Raw genomic sequence first — 25035 nt, 5'->3', positions numbered from 1 at the left:
GCTGGAGTGCAGTGCCACAATCTCGGCTCACTGCAAGCTCCACCTCTTGGGTTCACGCCATTCTCCTGTCTCAGCCTCCCGAGTATAGCTGGGATTACACATGCCCACCACCACGCCCAGCTAATTTTTTGTATTTTCAGTAGAGGTGGGGTTTCACTCTGTTAGCCAGGATGGTCTCGATCTCCTGACGTCGTGATCCACTCGCATCAGCCTCCCTAAGTGCTGGGATTACGGGCATGAGCCACTGCGCCTAGCTAGAGTCCTTCTAAAGAATTTTTATCAAGCAGTATTAATTCATATGTTCATACAGCAATAATTTCTGAGGTTAAGAAATTTGGAAGGTTCCACCGAAGTCCATGGAACATTCTTACATAAGGTTGTTATGTAACGTCAATATGCACTATAGCAAGTCAAACGAAATGCAGGTAAGCATTGGAGTAAGAGAGCACTCCCATGTGGGTTTCCCACATTTTCAGTCTTCAGATTAAACCACCAAGATCTGTTCAAGGAATCTTAGCTTTATAATATCTCAAAGCATAAATTCCTAGAGATATTTTCATGCTCCTCTGGCCACACAGTCAAGCCATAACCAGGACAGAAAGGTGTAGAAAAAGGTCAAGAGATAAATGTTAAAACAATCTAAAGGCAAGAGATGAAGGATAAACAGACACGAATTTTGATAAAAGGGATAATGTACTGGTCCATTCTTGCAGTGCTATAAAGAAATACCTGAGACTGGGTAATGTATAAAGAAAAGAGATTTAATTGACCCATGGTTCTGCAGACTGTACAGGAAGCATGGGAACATCTGCTTCGGGGGAGGGGAGTCCTCAAGGAGCTTTTACTCATGGTGGAAGTCAGAGCAGGATCAGGCGTCTCACATGGCAAGAGTAGGACCAAGAGAGGGAGGAGGAGGTGCTACACAATTTTAAACAACCAGATCTCCTGAGAACTCACTCACTATACAGTGCCAAGGGGGGATGGTGCGAAGCCATTAATGAGAACTCTGCCCCCATGATTCAATCCCTCCCACCAGGCCCCTTCTCCAACATCAGGGATTACAATTCGACATGAGATTTGGATGGCGACATGGGTCCAAACCACATCAGATAATGCTGTGAAAAGGACACTTCTATGGGCAATATCTCCTGTTTAGAGTATGTTCAAATTAATATCCAATGAATGATTCTAGAAAACCAAATTCAGATTTTTATTACTGTGCAATTTTTGAACTTAAAGAAGCAGTTTTCATTTATTGGACCTAGTATATGGCTGAATCTGGTGTGTGCCTCTTTTCACTAAATATTGACTCCCAGAAGAAGTACAAGTAAGGCTATGATTATCCCCGCAGGCTTAAAGGGTATCCAGTGGACTTCAGTTGAAATGTTCACAAACAATTAGGTTATTGAAATCAAGCTGGAGGGAGCGCCATGGTTTATAGTTTTGCCCCAATGCCACTGTGATTCTACTACAGCAGTGAATCTATATTGTGTCCTTATACTACCATATTATTCACAAGTAAATTTACAAATACATATAATTTTCTAGAGCCCACACAGCTATTAAGTAAAAAAGAAGTTCAAGCCACTGACAGTTCCTTTAGGCAACATTTCCTTAGTCTACAGTGAGCCCTGAACATGGAGTCACCAGCATTTTCTTGCGTGCAATGTGAATTTCTCTTTTAGCACCTGGACAATGCTTGTTTGCCTAAAAGAATTACACAACCTCGTTAACAGTTTTTTGCTAATCCAATTTATGTCTAACTCCTGGGGATAAATGATTACTTGCTTTAGATGGCAAGCACTCCATTTCTGATATGGTTTGGATCTGTGTCCCCACCACATCTCATGTCAAATTGGAATCCCCAGTGTTGGAGGTAGGGCCTAATGGGAGATGATTTGATGTTCATGGAGGTGGTTTCTCACAAATGGTTTAGCACCATCCCCCTTGGTCCTGATTGCTGCTGATCTTGTGACAGTGAGTTCTTGTGAGATCTGGTTGTTTAGAAGTGTTTAGCACCTCCCTACTCCATTTCTTGTTCCCATTGCCACCATGTGATAAACCACACTCTCTCTTTGCTTTCTGTCATGATTGGAAGCTTCCTGAGGCCTTTCCAGAAGCTGAAGCCACTATGCTTGTTGTACAGCCTGTGGAACCATGAGCTAATTAAACATCTTTTCTTTATAAATTACTCAGCCTCAGGTATTAGGTTGGTGCAAAAGTAATTGCAGGTAGGGCGTGGTGGCTCATGCCTATAATTCCAGCAGTTTGGGAGGCAAAGGTAGGTGGATCACCTGAGGTCAGGAGTTTGAGACCAGCCTGGCTAACATGGTGAAACCCCATCTCTACTAAAAATACAAAAAATTAGCCGAACATGGTGGCAGGCGCCTGTAATCCCAGCTACTTGGGAGGCTGAGGTAGGAGAATGTTTTGAACCCAGGAGGAGGAGGTTGCAGTGAGCTGAGCTCCTGGCACTGCACTCCAGCCCAAGCAACAGAGCAAGACTCCATCTCAAAAAAAAAAAAAAAAAAAAAAAGTAATTGCAGTTTTTGCCATTAAAAGTAATGGCAAAAATCGCGACTACTTTTGCAACAACCTAATATTTCTTTATAGCAACGTGATAACAGACTAATACAATTTCTGAAACCACAAAAAGAAGACTTCCACCACAATTTTTAGCTTTCTAAAGGAACACAAATTAAATCAGTATAAGTTCAATCAATGTGAATCAAGTAATTAGGTCAGGTTTGTTTGGCTCCCATATACCCCTTATGTTATGCCATTCTTTCCACACTATAAAGAAATATCTGAGGCTGGGTAATTTATTTTTAAAAAGCTTTAATTGGCTCATGGTTCTGCAGGCTGTACAAGCACAGTGCCAGCATCTTCCCAGCTTCTGGAGGGCCTCAGATGGAGGCCCTCATGGTGGAAGGCAGAGTGGCAACAGGCACATCACACAGCCAGCGCAGGAGCAAGAGGTTGCAAGGGAAGGTGCTACACACTTTTGAACAACCAGATCTCCTAAGAACTCACTATGTCCAGGACAGCACCAAACCATGAGGGATCACCCCCATGACCCAAACACCTCCCACCAGGCCCCACCTCCAACGCTGGGGATTCCACCTTGACATGAGATTTGGAGGGACATCCAACTATATCACTCCTGAAAATCTGATGAAAGCTTCAGACTCTTTGACCATGAAGATTCACGTTCTCATTTTTATGTGAGTGCATACAATCTCTAGGGGTTCTTACAATCCCTGAAGCCCGTTTATGAGACAGTCATGTTTATAGAATCCCAGGATAACTGAATTTTCCCTGAATACTCCAGTATCCATGTACGGTCATACTTATCCTGCACCTAAAATTTAGGAAGTTGTTTTTTTGTGGTGCCAAATATTAAGTATAATGATATTGAGATGATAGGCAAAAAAGAACTGCTGTCTTCCAACTATATGTTTTTTTCACCTTAGCCTTTGGATTTGGGGAAGAACATGTACGTTTAGCATTATGGTGGTGACTACAAAATTTTTGATAAATCCCTATGGATTTGTTTTTACTCTGTCAAGTGACAGTCTGTCTTTCTCAGCAAGGGTTTTTGTGTGTGTTTGTGTTTTGGAGGAATAAGATTAGCTACAGATCCTACAGAGAAATCAACCAGAGACGGTGTCTCCCGTGACTCCTGAAAACCCTGCATGAAAGGGCAATTTGCTACATTGTGCCTGAGGGTTGCTTGAACGTGTTCTCCATCTTTGGTCAGAATTGAAAGATATTTCAATCCTGGTGATATTAAATGTTATTTTGGTAATCTGTTCAGAAGGCAAAATAAACATTTGTAAAATCCTTTGATTTTTGTGTCTTGGTGTCTGTAAATTTTTCACCCCACTGGGATGAAAAATATTAAACTTCAATTTGTTCTGAGAAGGAAGTCACTCCTAATTAGGAAATGATACAAAACTCTTACTAAAACTTTCCTCAATTCTTAATAACTCCAGATCTTTCAGAGACTTGTAATTTTCATTAACTTTCCTAAAGGATAAACACACAGAGAGTAAACTGTAATGTAAACAAGTTTCGTAAACAACAACAACAACAAAAAACAGTCACTGCAAACTTGGGAAGTAACCATTCTTTGTTACCAGAACAGGATTTCTTTTAGAAAATAGTTTATGAGGTCAGGTGCGATGGCTCATGCCTGTAATCCCAGCACTCTGGGAGGCTGAGGTGGGTGGATCACCTGAGGTCAGGAGTTTGAGACCAGCCTGGCCAACATGGTGAAACCCCATCATCATTAAAGATACAAAAATTAGCCGGGTGTGGTGGTGCACGCCTGTGGTCCCAGCTACTCGGGAGGCAGAGGCAGGAGAATCCCTTGAACCCAGGAGCTGGAGGTTGCAGTGAGCCGAGATCGTGCCACTGCACTCCAGCCTGGGCGACAGAGTGAGACTCGGTCTCAAAAAAAAAAAAGTTATTCATTTAATCAAATCATATATTGTTATAGTATTACTGAGAGGGTAAAATCATTCTTTGCAAGAATTCCCCCACCATCCTCCCATCACCCCTGCAGTCAATCTTACAACAGAGGAATTGTAAAGTCTTCCTTACTTTCAGCTCCCAAGGCAAGACCTGAAAAAGCCTAGACTAATGTTTGGCAAGGAATAAAGCCTCAAAATAGTTTATCAATCTCTTTTTCAGTTTTTTTCTAATATCCATATCCCAGCAGCCACTGACTCTGCTGTTTACTCCTGGAGTAACAGTTAGGTGTTTGGGAGTGGGAGGTAGGGGTGGGCTGACACAATAAAACTGATGCAGGCCACGGGGTCCTGGAAGGAGATGAGAGGGGCTTAGGTTACTTCACCCAACCAAGTCCTGTGGCCTCACCAACATAAACATGGAGTTAATTCAATCAGCACAGGCTTAATGGTTCTGTAATTTTGAGAAAATCTTAGTGTCTCCTTTGAAATACTTCATGTTTTTCTCACTCTTCAGAATAAAAAAAACATATATTGATAAGGTTAAAGTTACTGGTAAGAATGCGAGACTGTAAGAAACAGTCTCTAATGCAATTTCGTTTCGAAATGTCTTACTTAAATTGCATTTACTTGTCTGACTATAACAGGCTTTTGTTCATGCTCAATCAAAAACAGCAATTTGAAATGTGTGTTTATTTATTTTTGGATTTCCACTGCAGAATATGATTTATTTCTGTTCCGGCCCATGGCAAATTCCTGCACCTGTTTGAGGGAGACCCCACTAATCACTTTTTCCACATGTCTAACTCCTCCCAAGTCTTTTCTCTTCTACACCCAAAAGATGAACTTTCAATTTAAAAGCAAAATGTGACATTTTTATGCCTAAGAATACTTTTACCATTTGGTAGGATGTTTTAACTCATTACCATTCTACATTCAGTGCGTATCTATCTACATCAGTAATTCTATTTTGAGGCAGGTTTATTTTATTTTAAACTGAAGTTTTATTATTTTAATGGTTCTGTTTCTGGATTTTTCACACTCCCAAAAGACGTGCTTACCGTAATGTACCTTGACCCATGCTCGGGTCTAGTTGGGAGGGGGACATACAACCATGTCTATTGCCTTTTCTCCCAACACCTATCCTTCCCTTTACCTTGGAGCTCCTATGTCATCTGGGGAACTGAAAGATCCCTTTTAGATTTTCAAAAATGCGCACTATTCTCTCAAAATAATAACCTTATTGTTTCTCTTAGTTGTGCCTTAAAAATGTATGAATTTTCTCTTCTTAGTAAATTGCAAATTAACCTCTCTCAAATTTACATTTTTTTCTACAAAAAGGCAGGTTCCAAGGAGTGCTATAGTACTATAAATTACTGCTATTATGTGCCCTCATTTTATTGCAAAATCAATCATCTTTACCACTTTCAGTGACCTTTAGTTGGCTTTTAATTCTCTGGTCATTCACTGGCTATGGTAAACGCTACATGGACTCAAAATAGATTTTTATGATCTTACAAAATCTTTATTTTTTGTTGTTGTGCCACATTTATTGAAAACATTACAGCATTGTAGAAAGAATCAAACAGCCCCCAGAGGCATTTTGAAATTCATCCCAACTGTAGGCTGAGTGATCGGCAGGTGGGACGGACTGCCAAAGTCCAAAAGCTTCAGCATTTCCTCAGTGTCAGGATCTACTTCAATGATCTCCTGATCCGGGGCTGAGACCTTGGGAACATAATTGTCTCTCCTTTCTCTCTCCTTCTCCTGCAGCTTAATGGAAACACCTCTCAATGGGCCCCTCTGCATCCGCTTCATCAGATGACTGACACAGCCTGCTATGTTATTACGGAGCTTCTTGCTGGGGATAATGGCCATCTCCTCACGCATGCATTTGTTTCTGTGGAAGTTGTTACCTACGCACATGTAATACTGTTGTATGATGACCCGGGCCGCCTTCTTCACAGTTTTGGTGTGAACGTGCCCCATGTTGGCAGGTCCTTGGTAAAAGAAGAATTCTTATTTTAATGCTATCTGTGGAGTCCTAACTGAGGAGAAAGGGTCAGGCTGGCAGGAGAACAGGAAAGCAAAGAGAAAACAGCAGATAAGCTATGTGTCTGCCTTTCTTTTTGGTCTGGGACATGTAGCCCTCTTGTTCAGCTAACTCACAATCTTCCTGTTCTCAGCTATCACCACACCCTCGGCTGATAGAAAAATGCAAGTTAGCTCACGGCAGCCTTGGTCTCATCAGTACTGTGGAGAGCCCTCTTCTGCACAACCACAGGCACCATTTTGTAATCAACCCAGCAATATTTTCTCAAGAAATAATAATAAACTAGAAGGATGTAAATGAGAACCTCATTCTTTCTTTCTTACATTAATCAATATTTTTAATGATTTTAAAGACTATGTGTGTGTGTGTGTGTGTGTATATATATATATATTCATCTATGTCACTAATAAAAGAGAAAGAAGGTCCAGTGATCTGCTGATAAAACTATATAATTGACTCTGTTACATGATTGCTTGTACAAAGACTGACTTCACATCATCTGAAGTTATTCTTAACTCATTCTCCTTGAAATATTATTGCTTCATTCTATATTAAATATATGCATACAATTCGATTTATCCATTGATCTTTTTATATACTTTTAAGAGAGAAAAAGCAAGTGTCATGTCTCATGGGCACATAATTTTTTTCATTTATTTATTCAACAAATAATTATTGAATGCTTGTTATTAGTGGATATGCTTCTCAATAATAAGAAACAGTGAAAAACCAGACATCTCTGCCTTATATTCCAGAGAGGAGAGACAGGCAATAAACAAGAAATATAACTAAGTTCATTATATAACATGTCATAAAATGACAAGTGTTATTTTTAAAAAGGCACAGCCAGGGAGATCAAGAGTACCATAAGATTGGGAGTTAGATTTTGCCATTTTAAATGCTGTGATCAGAATAGACCTCATTGAGAAGCTGACAGATGAGCAAAGGTTTAAGGTAGCGAGGAAGTTAGCTATCAGAACATCTGCAGAAGAACAATACAGGAGAAGATGATAAACGGTGTGAAGGCTTCAAGTCAAATAGAAAGATTCTCAACTGCCAAAGAAAAGCAAGGAGCTCGGTATGGCTGAGGTGGTGAAGGCAGAAGATTCATGAGGGGATCCCGGGGTTTGTATGTCCAGGTATGGAACATTTCATTCTCCTGAGCAAAACTTCCATTGATGATTCACTAAGAGCAAGAAAGAAGACTAGTCTGGAATGACTTAGAATGAACACACCGGTGTTTCTGTAAATAGAATTATATGATTTGTAATGTGTTTGTGTATACGTGTGTGTGTGTGTGTGTGTGGCATCTTTTGTTCTATATTCGTGGGATTCATTGATGCTGAGGCAGTTAACATTATTCTATTTCATTGAAAAACACTATATGGTTATAATTGTACAAATATGCCACAATTTACATATCCTATTGTGAGACATTTGAGTTGTTTCAATTTGGAGCTGTTATAAATAATGCAACTGCAAATGTTCTTACGCGTGACTTTTTGCACATTTACTGTCACTCTCCTGGGTATTTATGTAGCGGTAAAAATTGCTGGGACAGAGGTCATGTGGATGGTGAATTCTAGTAGATAGTGATGACTCATTTTCACAATTGGATGAGAGATCCGGTTGCTCCACATCCCCACTAAAACTTGGCATTATGAATCTTAACTTTAAACATTTTGGAGGATATGTAGAGGATTTCATTGTGGTATTAATTTTCATTTCTCTGGAGACCAAGTAACTTTTCATATGTTTATTAGCTATTTGGATATTCTTTTTTTTTTTTTTTTTTTAGCTCCGAAAGCTTTTAATTTATTCTCCTTGCAGCAGTGCATTGTCTTTGATAGCACTGATTACTCTCATGCTTTTCGTTTTATTATAACTATTTTTTATTATCCAGTAATATATACACAGAGAAAATAATACAGACAATTATGAAATAAAAAGTGGAATTATTTTGCCCTATATACTCACCCCAGGCCTCATTCCTCAGACTTAATTTGTACCACTTTTAACTATTTAAGTTGTTCTGAGGTACCTATATAACTTTACTTAATATGATTCTGGATATTCTTTTGTGTAAGGTGCTAGGTCTTTTTCTAATTTATTTCTGGAAGTCTTCAATATATTCTGGGTATAAGCACTTGTCAATTATATATACAGAAAATATCTCTTTCTTCTCTATGACTTTTCCTTTCACTCTCCTAATAATGTTTTGAATGAATAAAAATTTTAATTCTAGTATAAAAAAAGAAGACTGGGCTGGTAGAAGATTATTTTGCCACTAGGGCAGTTTTTAATAATGTGTATAGAAGGAAGCGTGATTGCAGTATGACTAAAGCAGTCTGGTGGAATTACAGCTCAGTTGACAAGCCCACTGGCCTGATCTCTGAACATTAATATAGTGTCATATTAAGTGTGAGTCTTTCCAATAAGACAAAAAGCACATTCATCATATTCTTTTTATCATTTGTTCTGTCTCTCGGTATCCATGCAGGGAAATACTTGAAGGATGGAAATATGGTCTGTAATCTCCTGATTTTTCCAGCCTGTTCTCTGCCAGCCCAAGTATTCACAAGGAGAGAAAACGTACAGGATTAATCAGCATATTAACATGGTAGATAAATTTTACAATGAAGATTCCTGATTTTTTTGTTTATTAAAAGTATTGCTATTCACATCCCTTATATGCTAATACATGCATTAATTTCATTCCACATATGCCAATGATTCCAACTCTGCCTCCCCCAGTATATACTCCAGTGGCAAGGATACTTTCAGTCTCAACCCACTCAAAGTTGCTCAATGCTTTGTAAACACAGTTCTCTTTGAAAATAAAGTTGGTTTAGAAATATGTCCAAAGGTAATAATGTCTTTTGTAGAGTTCCTTAGAAAAGTAGCTTTATTTTGGATCATTTGAAAAAAGTGCCATACAATTAATGTGTCAAAACTATTTGCAATTATGAAGTCAACTTTTTTCACATGTATCTTTTCTCTTCTAGTCCCTATATTTATTGCTATAATTACAGTCGTAACTTAGCTTTTGTCTTGTCTTTTTCATTGAAGTTTTTGATGTTGTGATGACATCTTCAGGTTTATCACTTTTGATAAACACATACTATTTGTTGGGGCACTATGACATTTATCTTTGACTTTGACATTTGGCTAAAATCTTTTAGGTACAGTCAACTTTGCCCTCAGTTTATGTCTATGTCATTTCTGGGATCCTTGAAATTGTGCATGATCAATAATCCTACGATTGTTGTAACTAATGATATAAAATCACTGTCATCATGCTGTAATATAATCATGGCATAACTTATGAGTTGATTTTAATATAAATTTTCTCTTTCACTTATAATATGTATTTTAGATGTATCTTGGAGCGAAAAACACCTTGCTTATCTCTTACAAAAAGACAAATCAAAATATTGATATTTGCACAAATGCTCTTAATCAAAGCATCATAAGCCCAGTGTAGGTATCATATACCCATCTGTCTTAAAACAATTTCTGGTATAAGAAAAACATTATGGTAGAAATGGATTCTTTTGGCCTGTTCTGAAATTTTCTGTATTCATACATATTGTAGAGGTTACAGAAATGATTACAATTCACATTTAAAATTCCCCTCTTCTCTTTTCCAGCTCTTATCAATGTTGTATTCCCCCTGAGAGTTCCATAAGAATAAAGCAGAAATCATGGAAAGAAATGCCAAAGTAGGGCTGTCTTACTTCATCTCGGTAACAAATATCCGGCAAAACTCTTTATCTTAAAATTGCAGCGTGGGAGAGTCATCCCGGGAATATATATTAGTGAGTTTATTGAAATTAAAAAAAATGCAACATGTTTTCCTGTAAGAAATAAGTCCAGTTTGAATGGTTATTTTGACAATAAGGACTGGCTTTGCAAGTCAGGTTACTGGTGGAGACTTTCGTTAAATGAAATGAACTAAATGTGCAGGTTATGGCTCTGATCAGATAAAAGCCTTTTATGAGGCTTTATATTGACAAAGTATATTAAAATAAATGATATTTCAAAATTTCCAAACTTTCTGAGTATATTTGGTAAAAGCTGTGTTTTTAAGTAAGAAAGTAATGATTGGTGGCCATTTATAAGTCCTTTTAAGCCTTTATTGAATACTTTCTAGGAACCGAGAATAAGAATGATCATAATGGCTGATTTCCAAATCCTGTTGCAATTGACCTGGTTTAGCACTTTGCTTTCAATAAAGTTACAGAGGATTTATCAGCTGATAGATAATTGAAAGTAATTTTTAATGATTATAATGTGACCTTTGGCTTATAACATGGAAGCCTAAATATTTAGATAATATTGTTATAATAGAATGTCCCATATTTCTATTTCTCTCTTTATGTGAACAGGTTTTCTTAGTGCTTACATCTATACAATAGAAAACAGAATAGCAATATTCTAGAATTGAAATAGAGCAGAGTAGAAAAAATAGAGAATAGATGAAACCTGTTTTAATCCAGCAATAAGCAATATTCATCCAAGAATACACAATCTTATTTGAGGGAGCCAGCTGGAATACATGATTTATTTCACTAAAAAATTATTTTTGAACAAAATGTTCTCATTTTTAGTATCTATTAAGGTTGTAGTCGATATATATATATAATTTTATAAATAGCGTATTGATAATAATTTTAATGATAATGCAATCTAGAAAACATTTATTACTAATTAGAACTTTACAGGCTCAAGAATATTTTTTATAATAATCTTTGATGATCTTTAGTTGCAGAAACATATAATAGGGCGATCAATAAAATGTATTGAAGTATGTAACTCCAGGATAAAATTACCTGAGGAAGTAGAATGAAAATACAAGACTAAAAAGAAACAAGAGCGATATAGTTTCCTGCTGGGGAAAAAAGTGTTCAAGTGTGTTTTACAGGAATGGTGGTGGGCAAAAAAATCACTGCAGTGTCTACATTTCATCAGATACATTTAAAAAGTGGTATTACATTTTATTTTTTAAATATCAGTATTATACTACACTTACCATGATAATGGTGAAAATTTTAGATGTCAGGTATATGTGAGGTATTACATGTTTAATAAAATTCTTTTAAGGAATACAAGGAAAATGTTTGAAGATCCCAAAAGTATAGAAGCCTTAGCTGACAGTGCTGAGAAAGTATTGTGTTTACCCTATAATGTCAAATATTTCAAATGCATCCACTAAAATTTTTAATTAAAAATTAAAATGATAAAATTCTGATAATTCTTGAGATTTATTCTTCTATTCCAGAAGTTCGAACTGTGATGACAATTTTTGCTTCATGCTTACGAAAAAGGATTTTATGTTTAGTCATTCAGCATTTGGTCAAATACAGGTTTGGTGCATATCTAAAAAGGATAGTCATGCCTGGAAAAAGTAATATAGAGACCTCTTAAAAGTCATTTACTGCTTACTGTAGGTTAATTTATCCCATATTAAGCTGATAGACAATAAGCACATTTATGGTAATTTAGGGGTGAGGGTGGGAGTTGGGAAGAGCTGGGAAGACGAGTGGAAGTAAGAGAGCATACAAATGGAGCCAAAATAAAGCAGAAGAGTTTTACAATCACCCAAGCAAGTATTTGTCAACTACCAAGGGCTAACACAATGTATTATACTACAGTTTATTCTATTTGACTTGGCATTTTTTTAGCCATAGTTTATCATCATTGGAATTTTAATAGCTTACATATCTACAGTTTTGCAGTTCACCACCGGTTGTCACATACATCATCTTTACTTCTCCATCACTCTTCCAGGTCGTATAGAAAAGGGTACGTCAAGATCTGCCTAGCCCCAATTTAGAAGGGAACACAATAAAATATTCCCCGTTCTCAGAAGTGCCTATTTCTCTTCACATCTTATTTTATAGTTGAAATCAGTTCTTTATTCAAAATGTGCAAAGTTCAATTTTATAAGGCCCTAGTTTTATTAATTTAACAATGGGACCTTTCTTCTTTTCAGTGTTCCATAAAAATAAATTCTAACATCTGAATCCCCCTTGGAAAGCAAACAGGATGATGCATCACTGTTGATAAAATATTTTCTATCCCTCAGGATAAAATTAAATAAGAATGTTCATCAAAGAGAGATCATTTTCTTAGAGAACAACGTAAGTTAATTGGGTTTATATTCTAGATGTTGAATGAACTAAGAAATAGTAATTATATATTACATACGTTGTTATACCCAATGAACAGCTCTTTTTAAAATAATAAACATAAGGATGCCTGTACAAATCAAAAGTGAATCTTTCAAGCAATGGAGAGGTTGCTCCCAAACTTATTTTATTTAAAATTCTGTGACAGATTTCTTTTCCGTGTTTCAGTGAAGAGCCAGTTAGGATGAATCTTGGGTGAAGAATATATGTCATGCTCCCTAGATTACCAAAACATATTTGGGATACGGATTTACATTAATACCTCTTTTAAAAAATGCAAGAATATTGGTTTATTTCATCAAAACATGTAATTTATTTTGTATTTTCATGAAAATAGTTTTAAAACTGATTAATGACCTGAGCTAGTGGTAGCCTCAAACTACTATTTTTCAGGAATTTAGAAAATTTGGGAAAGTGGATAAAATAATACCAATAGTCATGAAAATTATCTGGAATTGATTTTTTTATGCTGGAAGTAGTTAATATGTTACAAAAATAAATGATTGGCAGTTTACTTTCACTGCCCATCAGATGAAATAAAAACCAGTGAGCCGGAGCAAGAACAGGGTTAAAAGAATCGAGGGCTCAGACTCCCATTCTGCCCTCCTCCTTTCTGCACCGTAATGAGAAATCAACTGCCCCAGCCAGTCTTGATCCTGCTTTTCCTCCTCCTTCCCAGTGATGCTTCAGCTGCTGCAGAACCGTAAGCACTATTTCCAGAAACTTATATTGTCCTCCTTTTTTGCCATTGTATTATCTCTTTGATCTGTGTTTCCTAATTCCCTACACAATTTTCTGCTGTCAAAGGGACCAGGAAGGATCAGCAAGTCATTACTACTCACATGGAAAGAGAGATCCTCCAATTTCAGGAAGCTCACAGACATAAGGCAGCAACATCTATGAAACATTTACCAAAAAAGAATAGAGAATTCCTACCCAAAAAGGGATACATTTTTTATTGATTCATAAAACGGATTGCACGTCGTGACAATTGTGAAATGACTCAGTACCTGTGTTTTCCTCAAGTCAGGGATTGCCAGGATGAACGTATGCTCAACAGACAAGCCAGGATTTGTGTGTCAGTTCACTCAATCCTTTGGCACACCTTTAGGAGCTGGCATTAGGTCTTGGGAATCTACAGATTAACAAAATTCAGACGCTGCCCTCAACATCTCACAGTATGGAAAAGTAGAGAGATGGTGCACAGAGAATGAACTATAGAAGAAAAACAGAAGCAGGCATTGCAGGATTCTGTCAGAATACTTCCAAAGAAAGCTCCCTCTTCATGAGGCCTGATGGAAGAGAGAGGGATTCACCAAATTCTGCACAGAGAAAGTTACTTTTGAGATAAGTCTTATGAAGCAAACAGAAGTTTCCAGGTAGACAGGGACACTCAGGAAGAGAGAGAAGAGTGTGCACACGTACAGCATCCCCAGATGTAGTGTGCCTGGGTGACTGTGAGAGGCAATTGGTGAGAGGAGAGTGGTATTTTCTTCCGGGTGTCTATGGCAGTATGTCTGGTGATTAGCCTAGCTCAGTTTGCCTTGTCTCCATCACCAAAGAGCTAAAGAAAGAAAAGATATTTTTGCTCCCATGGTCGTAGTGCAAAGCAATTCAGTTTCTCCCCAGGTATTAAATGTTATATCTTTCCTAGTTTCCTGGAACAAAGAGATTTGTAGTAACATTCATGCAAAACCCAAGACCACATGCAGAGAAGTCCTTAATGCTTTCAATGATGATTTGTTGGTTGATTCACATTTTGAAATTTTGAAATTTTTATCCAAAATACATAACAACTCATGGATTGCTTACCCATGGCTATTGACAGGTTTTCTAATATTATGTGGGTGAGTATTTCCACAACAGAAGAGAAGCATATCTGGGGTTTAATTTGAGGTTTTCTCAGTTCCTCAGATCTTTTGGGTTAGCCTTTGGAGAATACACTCCTGCTGAAATCTGTCTCTGTTCTATGATTGGTGACAAAAGCAAAAATTACTTAGAAAATGCCCATAATAATGATGTCTTTTTGACCCTTCCATAGTTAATCTGGACTTCTCCCCTCCACAGGCAGTACCTAGTGCTGGTCCCATCGCACCTCTACACTGGAGTTCCTGAAAAGGCCTGTGTCATCCTTAATCACCTGAATGAGACGGTGGCACTGAAAGTAACTCTGAGGTACGAAATGCAGAACAGTCCCCTCTTCACAGACCTGGTGACGAAGAGGAACTATTTCTACTGCAGTTCCTTCACGGTCAGTACTGCTCCTTGAAATAAGGGAGCTGGAAAGAGAAAGAGCATATTATATTAGCTGATACCTTTGGTTCTGATCCTTTGAAAATAAAAATGCATAATGAAAGAAAAATGAGAAATACAGAGTGAATCTCAATTTACATTTTCTTTTTTTTTTTTTGAGACAGAGTCTCACTCTGTCATCCAGGCTAGAGTGCAGTGGCATGGTCTCGGCTCACTGCACTCCACCTCCCGGGTTCATGCCATTTTCCTGCCTCAGCCTCCCAAGTAGCTGGGACTACAGGCACCCGCCACCATGGCCAGCTAATTTTTGTATTTTTAGTAGAGATGGGATTTCACCATGTTAGCCAGGATGGTCTCGATCTCCTGACCTTGTGATCCACCCACCTTGGCCTCCCAAAATGCTGGGATTACAGTCATGAGCCACAGTGCCCAGACTCAATTTAGATTTTAAGAATGGAAGTTCTACTGAATATGCTCACATGATATTTACAAACAAGTGTCATGCATAAAATTTAACAGTAGTTATAGAAAGGATTTAATCTGATCTTAAATTTCTGAGGTAAATAATATTCATGCCATTACAGATAGAAACACTGAGATTTATAAAGTCAAATAACTTATATAAGATCTCACCAATGGTTGATAGTGGATGTATTATCCTTTTAATCTTTTACTACTTAAGGTATTAATTGTTTAATCATACATGACTACCACAAATAATAACATAAAATTTTTTTTGAGACAGGGTCTCTTTCTGGCACCCAGGCTGGAGTGCAGTGGTGCCATCAAGGCTCACTGCAACCTTGGCCTCCCAGGTTCAGTTGATCCTCCCACCTCAGCCTCCTGAGTAGCTGATACTATAGCGGGTCTTGAACTCCTGCGCTCAAGCAATCTGCCCACCTTGGCCTCCCGAAGTGCCAGGACTATAGGCACGAGCCATTGTGCCTGGCCGTATAATATATAATGTTGTTGACCTTTGAAAAATAAAATTAATAATTATTAATATCACCATTTTGCTGTGAAAATGTTAAGCATCCCATTTCAGTCATAACTGACTTGAAAGAATTAGCTTACCTTATTGTAATATTTTCTCCTTCAATCATGTTACTGTCATGTTACAACATCATAATAATCTACTTTTAAAACAAGGAGCATAATCCTTGACTTTGTCCCTTACTAATTCTCAGGGACCAACCAGGAAGACAGAAACTCCTAATGGCTGAGAAATTCAGAAATAAGTCTGGGCAGATTCTTCAGCTCACTTCTGTTTTACAGATTCCAGAATTACCATCTTCCTGGGTGGTCATTGCTGTGGAGGTAAAGGGGGCGACTCTGCATTTCACAAAGAGCAAATCAATACATGTAACTACAGCAGAGAGCCTAGTCTTTGTCCAGACAGACAAATCCATATACAAACCAGGACAAACAGGTATGAGGAATCAAATGAGCAAGGGGAACTTTGGGAGAGGGGAGGAGCTTCTTTATTACTTTATTCTGCAATCCTGGGAATTCAGGCATGCTGCTACTACCCCAGGCTCCACTGGGAGATTTCACAGGAAAATACCTCTGTTTCAGTGAAATTCCGTGTTGTCTCTATGGATATCAATTTCCACCCTTTGGATGAAATGGTGAGTCTCGTAACGACGGGTGACGGTTGAGGGAAAATATAAGGCCTATTCTTTTAGGAAATTTAAGACCAATTAAAGAGGTATTTTAAACCCACCACAGGAAGATCTCATAAGGATATCTCTGCTAGAAGAATAAGGGAGGTCAGAATCAAGGCACTCGATAAACCGCATTCTTAAAATGAATTCAGTATGCAGTTGAAGTTGTCCTTTTAAAGATTCTAGTTACTTTCATTAAATAAATGTGTGAATTTGATTTCCCTCTTAAACAAATATCATCTGTGAAATAATAATAAGCTTATTATTCGGACCTTTTTATCTAAATAGGTTTCCTCAATTGTATGTTTTTTAACAATAGGGAAGTCATGACTTCTTGAAAGATGTATGTCCCAAGCTAAACATATAAAGTGCTGTGAACCAAATGGGGTATTTCCTTATTTGGAATATACAGACTCACCTCCTCTGGCCCATATACTCTGTCAGTGCTGGTGTCTTGGTTTTCTCCTTCTATATTCTACCACGTGCTCATACTATCTTTTTTTCTTTCCAGTTTCCAGTGGTTTATATTGAGGTAAGTGGTATATTGTACATTGCAACTGGAATGAGGACTCTCTACAAGTTACATTAAATTGCATCTGTCCCTTCCCTCATCATTTCACCAAAGCTAAACAAATACTGTTTTTCTGTCCACCTTAAATTCTAAGTGGATAAGATGTAAATGCAGGAACATTTCTTGAGATGACTCGTCCAATATTTCTGACCAAAATAAACATACATAATACCAAAAAGAGTCACCAGTATGAAATGTTATCTGTAATATCTCATAGCTAGCAAACTTTTTGCCCTTATCTCAGGCTGGAATTCCTATAAAACTTTGTTAATACCTTTGGGCCAATTTACCAACCATCTGTGATACAGCTGCCTATGTCGTTCTTACCTGCTAAGCTGCCCTTCTACTCAAAGTTATATATTTCAATTGTTTCTATGAACTCATAATATTTTCACCTATAGGACCCCATGAAGAACCGAATTTTCCAAAGGCAAGGTCTCAAATTGCAAGGAGGACTCAACCAACTCTCTTTCCCGCTATCAGTGGAGCCCATTCTGGGTTCCTACAAGATCGTGCTGCAGAAAGAGTCAGGGAAGAAAATAGAGCGCTCATTTGAGGTGAATGAATATGGTAAGAATGCTCCATGTGTAAGGCATTTATAACATCAGAGTATTTAAGATTAGATAATTTTCACCTATAGGTAAGAATCAAAGGTCTAGCATACAATAGTTGAAAATTAGCAAGCTTTTAAATTTACCCATATATTTGCTAAGTGCTTTTTATGCACTACCTCATTTAATTCTCACAATGCCCCTCTGGGGCAGATACTATTATTATTCCCATTTTGCAAATGAGCGTATCAGTACTGGAAAAGTCAGTAACTTAAAAAAATCACAGACTCATGGCCTGGCGCGGTGGCTCAAGCCTGTAATCCCAGCACTTTGGGAGGCCGAGACGGGCGGATCACGAGATCAGCAGATCGAGACCAGCCTGGCTAACACGGTGAAACCTCGTCTCTACTAAAAAAATACAAAAAACTAGCCGGGCAAGGTGGCGGGCGCCTGTAGTCCCAGCTAATGTAGTCCCAGCTACTCGGGAGGCTGAGGCAGGAGAATGGCATGAACCCGGGAGGCGGAGCTTGCAGTGAGCTGAGATCCGGCCACTGCACTACAGCCTGGGTGACAGAGCGAGACCCCGTCTCAAAAAAAAAAAAAAAAAAAAAAAATCACAGAGTCATTAAGGGGTAAGAAAGATTTGAACTGATACTCAAACATAACTTGTTAACCAATACTTTGTGTCAGCTACATACACTATATATCTGTTTTTTATATTTTATAACTGAAAGTATTTCCTGGGGTTATTGTATGGTTGTCTATAACCTACACCTACACTACTCTAATCAACTACGATTCCTAAACCATATAATTTAGTAATCAACTAAACTATAGTTCAACTAAGTATAATAATCAACTAAACTTTAACACACTTGATTTAGTCAGTACTCAACCATAGTTGATTACTAAGTCAGACATTGAAGCCATCTTATTAGTTATCAGTTACGTGAATTTTGTAATGTAAATTAAATATTTTATGCCATGACTGAGAAGTCCTATCACAAAACGTGGTTCCCAAAATTCATCAGAACTGCCATCAAAATCACAGAATAGGATTGTATTATAGGAATAACACCTTACGAAACTGTGAGAGAAGCTAGAAAAGTAAGAGGCCATCAGGAGGAGTTGACAGATGACAGAAAATTACTAGCCAGTTCTGAAGCATGATTAGGGGTGTATAAATGTGAGCTTGCAAAGGTCTGGGAAGCCAGGAACCCTCAGCTGCCCAAGTGCACCAACCATGCAGAGGAGCTGACAGAAGAATCTATGGAAGATTACCTCTGCACTCCACGTAGCTACCACTTTAGTAGGCTTGTAGCCAAGTGTCAGATGGTAGGCCTGAGACCTCTGTTAGTCAGCAGGGCTAGCATTTGGGAAGAAGAGCTCGGCATAGGGAGGGAAAGAATAAGAACACATTGCAACCTATTGGTCCCGCTTTACCACATTAACTGTGATGATCTTCAGGGACTAATCATGCTGCCTTCCCTCTATCTGGGAAATCTTGCACAAATTCAGAGAAAGAGAGGCTACGAAATGTACTATCAGGTTAACCAAGTGAACGTAGCACAGACTGCTCATGGTAATGAATGACTTCTCCTTCTCAGTACTGTCCCTATTGTAGCTGAGGTCGTTTCATGTGATCACGTGTTAAAGGTTCTGTCATAGCATCTACTGCTAATACTTGCAAGATCTCTGGCCCACTCTCACCTTTTTTTTTTCTTTTTTATTAAAACAGTTTTGCCTAAATTTGAGGTCCAAGTAAAAATGCCCAAGGTTATTGGTTTTCTAGACGAAGAATTTGTGGTAACCACCTGTGCCTTGTGAGTTGCATTTTTTTTTCTGTCTCATTTCTATTTGCATACTGTATCTGAGGGGAGGTATTGTAAATAACAGTTACTAAACTTGGAAGTATTTTAATTAGGAGAGGAATAACTCTCTTTGTAGCTTGCCTCATAGTAGGGAGTAGGGACGGCAGCAGATGACACATCTGCTAATTGTAAAATCATTTACTGGACATTTGAAACGTGCCAGACAATGTTCTAAGTGCCTTGTGCTTACTAACATTTTTATTCTGTAAGTAATCCTGTGAGATGGGGAGGATTATTATCCTCAATTTACAATGGGGAAACTATAACATTTAGAGAATAAGAAATTTGCTCACATTACTGCAGATAGTAAATGGTAGACTGGAATTTAAATCCAATGGTCTGGAACCAGACCCCAAACTCTTCACCACTATTCTATATTGGTTCTGCAATTTAAATAGCAATCTAGCTTTATGAAGCATTTATGTATCCTAGACTCAGTGCTCAACTGAATCTAGGCCATCCAACTAAGGATCTCATGCTCATGCCTTCTGTGTCCAATTACCTCCCTTTTCTTCACTGCTTCTAATTAAACTATGGAAAGACACGGGAAATAGTTGGGAGGAAGCTAGGCTCAAGTCTTGGATGCACATGACAGAATTAAAAATCCATATTGTAGTTATTTCTTCCTTCGATTGCCTTTTAGTGCCTTTTAGTGCACTATGGCATCCTCCACACACACGAGATGAGTGTATGTCCCCTCTTGCTTTTGCGAGCAGCATGAGCAACATGTTTTCATCCTTCTCACTAGACTCAGTGCTTTAAATTTTTCATCAGAGGGAAAGCCTTTTGATCCAGATTTGAAGATTCCAAAAGTAATTGAAATTTAGTAGATGATTTATGACTTTATCAGCACTTAAAGGAATTCAGGGGGAAAAAGAACTATAAAAAGAAGCAGCTTGGGGAACTGACCCTACACCTTATCTCCCCCATCATTTGGGTTAAAGCAATAGGTTTCAAACATCAGTGTTCATCAGAATCTAAGGGGTGAGGAGTGTGCTTACTTAAAACGCAGATTCTCTGGCCCCATGTCCAAAGATTCCAATCATACATCTGAGGAAAGTCTCAGAAATCTGCATGTTAACATGTATCCCAGATCATTTCAATGTTGGTGGTCCACAAAACACTTTTTTGAGAGACCACAAATTAGTTATGGCTTTGTGTCATATCCTTCTATCATATTAGGCAGAATCAAACTGAGTCATTATGTATAACATTTTTGTTTTATAGCTACTATTTTCCATCTAACTTCTCATTTATTTTCTTAAAGTGCTTATAAATCAAGGATAACGCAGAAATACACTCTCTACATAGTCTTAATATGTTGCCCTAAAACAATGTAGGAGGTGTTGTCAAAGCTGGAATCATGACCTAGATAATCTGACAGCTGAGAAAGAGGGAAATAGGACCATCTTACACTAAAACTGCAGCTAAGAGGGAAGAAAGCTCTGAGAAAAACTAAATCGGTAATTTTCCATTTGGAGTTGTTTCAAAAAGATTCTTCCAGTACTTTTTCTTAGAGTTATGGACAATTAAGATGCAGTCTCTCAGAATAAGTGTTTATAAAATGCAAATAATATGGAAGGTAATACAATTGCTTAAGGTGGATGTATGAATGGATCAAATCAGTTGAAGAAACATCAGTATTATTTATATCAAGTAGCTTTTTGCATGGCCACCTTATTGTTACAGGTACACATATGGAGAGCCTGTCCCTGGTATGGTGACACTTAGTGTATGCAGAAAACATTCATTATTCTGTTTCGGCTGCCACAACACACATTCACGAAGTATCTGCGAAGAATTCAGTCAACAGGTACGTGGAAATCACTCTCCTCAGGACACTAAAACCAAGGTTTTCTCTTCTCATGGATTACAATAATGAATACAATACAACAGAGAATAATGTTTGAAATACCCATCAAGCAAAATGGTGGAGTGGGGGAAAAATTGTAAGAAGGTCTGGCAGTGTTAAGGGCTCACTTGAGGGTTGAGTTCATGGGTGTCTAGTGGTATTTATTTGGTTAGTTTGGTAATTTCCTTCCAACAGCAGTCAAAATGCCAGATATAAGGGCATAAAAGGACATGGAAGGATCCAAAGTTGGCTTTTATCAAACAGAAAACAGAAAAATGTGTGTGGCAGGTGTTAAGAATTTGGCTAGTGGGAGAATCAAATGGCATGGCATGGAAAGTCAACTGCGCTGGAAGAATGTTAAACAAGTACAAGGCTGAAGAAAGGAAGACTTCGAAGGACAATGGATTAGAAGCCCAAAACATGTCAAGGAAGAAGTGGAATAAGAATAATTAAGGGAAACAGCTGAAAGTAGAATGTGATATATTAAAAAAATAAAAGGCAAAAATTACTGATTCCAGAGGCAGAGTATGCAAACAGTCCAGGATGTGGCAGTATGAGCAGATGCTGTAGGGGTGATGCAGGGCAGGTAAGCCCCCACATGGGGGTTTAGCCCAAGAAAGTTCTTTTCTTCACCTGGGAAGGAATTCACGGGCAAGCCAGAGGTGTTAGAGACAACAACGTTGACTGAAGCAGCAGTGTAGGGCAGCAGCAGAGGTACTATAAGCAGTGTGCCCACAGTAGCAGCTCCAAGGAGTACTCTAGTCATATGTACACCCATTTTTAGTTACATGGAAATTAAGAGGCAGATTACGCAGAGATTTCCAGGAGAAAGGTGGTAACTTCTGAGCTGTCAGGCCATTGCCATGGAAAAGGGCATGAACTCTGGGTGTTGCCATGGCAACGGTAAACTGACGTGGCACACTGGTAGGCGTGTCTTATGGAAAGCAGCCTCCCCTGCATCTCTGTTTTAGTAAGTTCCCTCTTTGGTCCAGTGTCTGAGACCTGCTTCCAAAGTTGAGTCCCACCTCTTACCTCAAGGTTATGGAAAAGAAAGTTATCAAAGCTGCAGAGAGCAAATGAATGAGAGGCCAGAATAACAAATATAATAATGAACACCAAGGCAGACACTGATAAGCAAGATACCATAAGAAGAATCTAGCTGCCCAAATCTGTAATGTATCAGGGAGACTAGTATTAACTTCTATTTTCAAGTGAGTCATGACCTCTATATAAAAATAAATACGATTCAATTTTATTATGCAATGAAGATTTTCATATAAATAAATTTAAAATGAAAACAAATCTTTATTAAAACATGTACCCCAACATTTAGTTTGAGAACTTGGTTATGGCGAGGATTCATCTATTTAAAAAATGTATATATTCCTATTAATATCCTAGATATTGAGAATATACAGTTAAGAACATAACAATCCTGGCTGGGTGCAGTGGCTTACCCCTGTAATCCCAGCACTTTAAGAGGCTGATGTGAGAAAATCGCTTGAGCCCGGGAGTTTGAGACCAACCTGTGCAATATAGTGAGACCCCCGCCTCTATAAAAAAATTAAAAAACCACCAGTGTGGTGGCACATACCTGTCGTCCCAACTACTTGGGAGGCTGAGGTAGGAGGATCTCTTGAGTCCAGGAGGTTGAGGCTGCAGTGAGCCGTGATCATGGCCACTGCACTCTAGCCTGGGTAACAGAGTGAGACTCCGTCTCAAAAAAAAAAAAAAAAAAAAAAAACCAACAACAACAACAACAAAATACATAGCAATCCTTAGTCAATATTTAGGTAATGGTGGTTATGAAAGCCTTCTCAGAATAGGTTATGTCTGAGTTAAGTTTTTGGCTAAGGTAAGAATGGGAGAAAGAAAATTATCATTTGAGGAACAACATATGCAAAGAGATAGAATTACAAAATATAATGGCACGTTTGGAAAACGCTAGAAAGTTTCATATGGCAGAAATGGAATCTGTTTTCAGAAAAGAGGGGAGAAACCAAAGGTTGATAATGAATAAATCAATGATGAATGAAGAAACTTTATGTCATTCTTGGGCTTGGGAAAAGACAAGCACCAAAAGGATGGTCAGAACATTTGTTACATATATTTTTATGGCCAATAAAAAAGTTCTCATAAATTGACAGCAGACTTTTTAAGTAGCATATTGGAAGACCTGAGAATTCTCTTTCTTTCTCTTCAGACAGACACTGAAGGATGTTTCACACAACTCGTAAAAACTAAAATATTTCAGCTGAGACGAAAAGGGTATGACATGACAATACACGTGGAAGCCAAGGTCAAAGAGAAGGGAACTGGTTTGTATTATTTTTAAGTATTTATTAATGTGATACATATTTATCAAACTTCCATTCCATGTAAAACACTTAATAGTTTCTGGAGATTATGAAAATAACATGGTCCCTGCCCTCAAGGAATTAGGCATCTAAAAACAGAAATTAGGTGTGTCTGTGCACATAGCCATAATAAAATTTGTACAAGAAATACAAAAACGAGGGCCAAGTGAGTATGAAGAGAGGTAATTAATTCTAGCATACCTTCTAGATCCCAAAGAAAACCTTATGTCTAAAATAGCATTTCAACTGATTTATATAGGGTAGGTAATACTTTGAAAGATTAATGATGAAAAGGGAAAACGTGATGAGCATCAAAAACTGTGTTTGATCTCAGAAGAATCTGAAAATGGAGGCTGAGAAAAGTAAATCATACACTAAAGAGCTTAGATTTATTCTGAAAAGCTGGAATATCTTTCAATATATTTGAGAAGAATAATCTAAATAAATTGATGTTCTTAAAAGATAAGTCTAGCAGAACTGAAGAGCATAGGGTAGATGAAAAAATGTGGTAAGTCAGAAGATTAATCAAAGATGACCCCAAAGATTCCAAATTTGGGGTGTGGGAGATGGAAATGCCATTAACCAAGATAATGAGTCAATGAAAAAGAACTGTTGTGATGAGATGTGTTAAAGATAATTAACCATAACTTGGAATATCAAAACGGAAGTGAATGTATTTAGCTGATAATTTTAAAAGAGAGCCAGAGTTAAATTAGGACCAGAGATGTAAATCTAAATCCATTCTCATTGTGTCTATGTCCTCTTAAGAGTGAGTGCAAATGCTCTGAAAGGAGCTCTTTTAGCACTGCTAAATTTAGGATAGAGACAGAACAAAGAGGTGTCCAAGGACAGAAACAACTGCATTTAGCAGAGAGTAACAAATAAATCAGCATAATTAAATAAGAAGTCAGAGAGCTGAGGAAAAACAAAGAGGAGAATTTTTATTTTATTTTATTTTTTTAATTATTATTATACTTTAAGTTCTAGGGTACATGTGCATAACGTGCAGGTTTGTTACATATGTATACTTGTGCCATGTTGGTGTGCTGCACTCATCAACTTGTCAGCACCCATCAACTCGTCAAAGAGGAGAATTTTTTACAAGCAGGGAGAGTTTCAGTGGTACTTAGTGTGGAGTACTACCGAGAGTTCATGTACAATGCAGTCGGAGATGAGAATTCTATATGGAGGGCAAGTAAG

The 25035-nt window shown here is 37.9% G+C and overlaps 3 protein-coding genes across 8 annotated transcripts in view; 2 read left to right on the top strand and 1 right to left on the bottom strand.

The window, feature by feature from the left end:
• LOC105499896 (ovostatin-like) overlaps nucleotides 1–6335 on the top strand; it is a 163849-nt gene extending 157514 nt beyond the window's left edge. For all 6 annotated transcript variants that reach the window (XM_071072231.1, XM_071072228.1, XM_011772756.3 and 3 more), the window contains one exon: nucleotides 6246–6335. The gene's annotated coding sequence lies outside the window, so the exon portion shown is untranslated. The remainder of the gene's footprint in view (nucleotides 1–6245) is intronic.
• Nucleotides 5975–6461, bottom strand: LOC139356883 (small ribosomal subunit protein eS17-like). Its single transcript, XM_071072233.1, has one exon. The coding sequence runs from the start codon at nucleotides 6459–6461 to the stop codon at nucleotides 6054–6056; it is 408 nt and encodes a 135-aa protein (XP_070928334.1). The 3' UTR covers nucleotides 5975–6053.
• A 6815-nt stretch (nucleotides 6462–13276) lies between these two features.
• LOC105499887 (pregnancy zone protein-like) overlaps nucleotides 13277–25035 on the top strand; it is a 49889-nt gene continuing 38130 nt past the window's right edge. Inside the window, exons 1-9 of the mRNA XM_011772738.3 lie at nucleotides 13277–13419; nucleotides 14784–14967; nucleotides 16245–16398; nucleotides 16545–16597; nucleotides 17145–17165; nucleotides 17606–17774; nucleotides 19494–19578; nucleotides 21316–21439; nucleotides 23682–23796. Of these exons, the coding sequence (XP_011771040.2) occupies nucleotides 13340–13419; nucleotides 14784–14967; nucleotides 16245–16398; nucleotides 16545–16597; nucleotides 17145–17165; nucleotides 17606–17774; nucleotides 19494–19578; nucleotides 21316–21439; nucleotides 23682–23796 (985 nt within the window). The 5' untranslated portion in view covers nucleotides 13277–13339. The remainder of the gene's footprint in view (nucleotides 13420–14783; nucleotides 14968–16244; nucleotides 16399–16544; nucleotides 16598–17144; nucleotides 17166–17605; nucleotides 17775–19493; nucleotides 19579–21315; nucleotides 21440–23681; nucleotides 23797–25035) is intronic.

This window comes from Macaca nemestrina, chromosome 10 (genome assembly GCF_043159975.1).
Source record: "Macaca nemestrina isolate mMacNem1 chromosome 10, mMacNem.hap1, whole genome shotgun sequence".
In the NCBI taxonomy this organism is placed as follows: Eukaryota; Metazoa; Chordata; class Mammalia; order Primates; family Cercopithecidae; genus Macaca; species Macaca nemestrina.
This window is presented reverse-complemented; position numbering and strand designations above follow the sequence as displayed.

What these genes read in the sequence shown, in the direction of transcription:
- LOC139356883 (XM_071072233.1), bottom strand. Translation starts at nt 6,461, where the DNA reads ATGGGGCACGTTCACACCAAAACTGTGAAGAAGGCGGCCCGGGTCATC.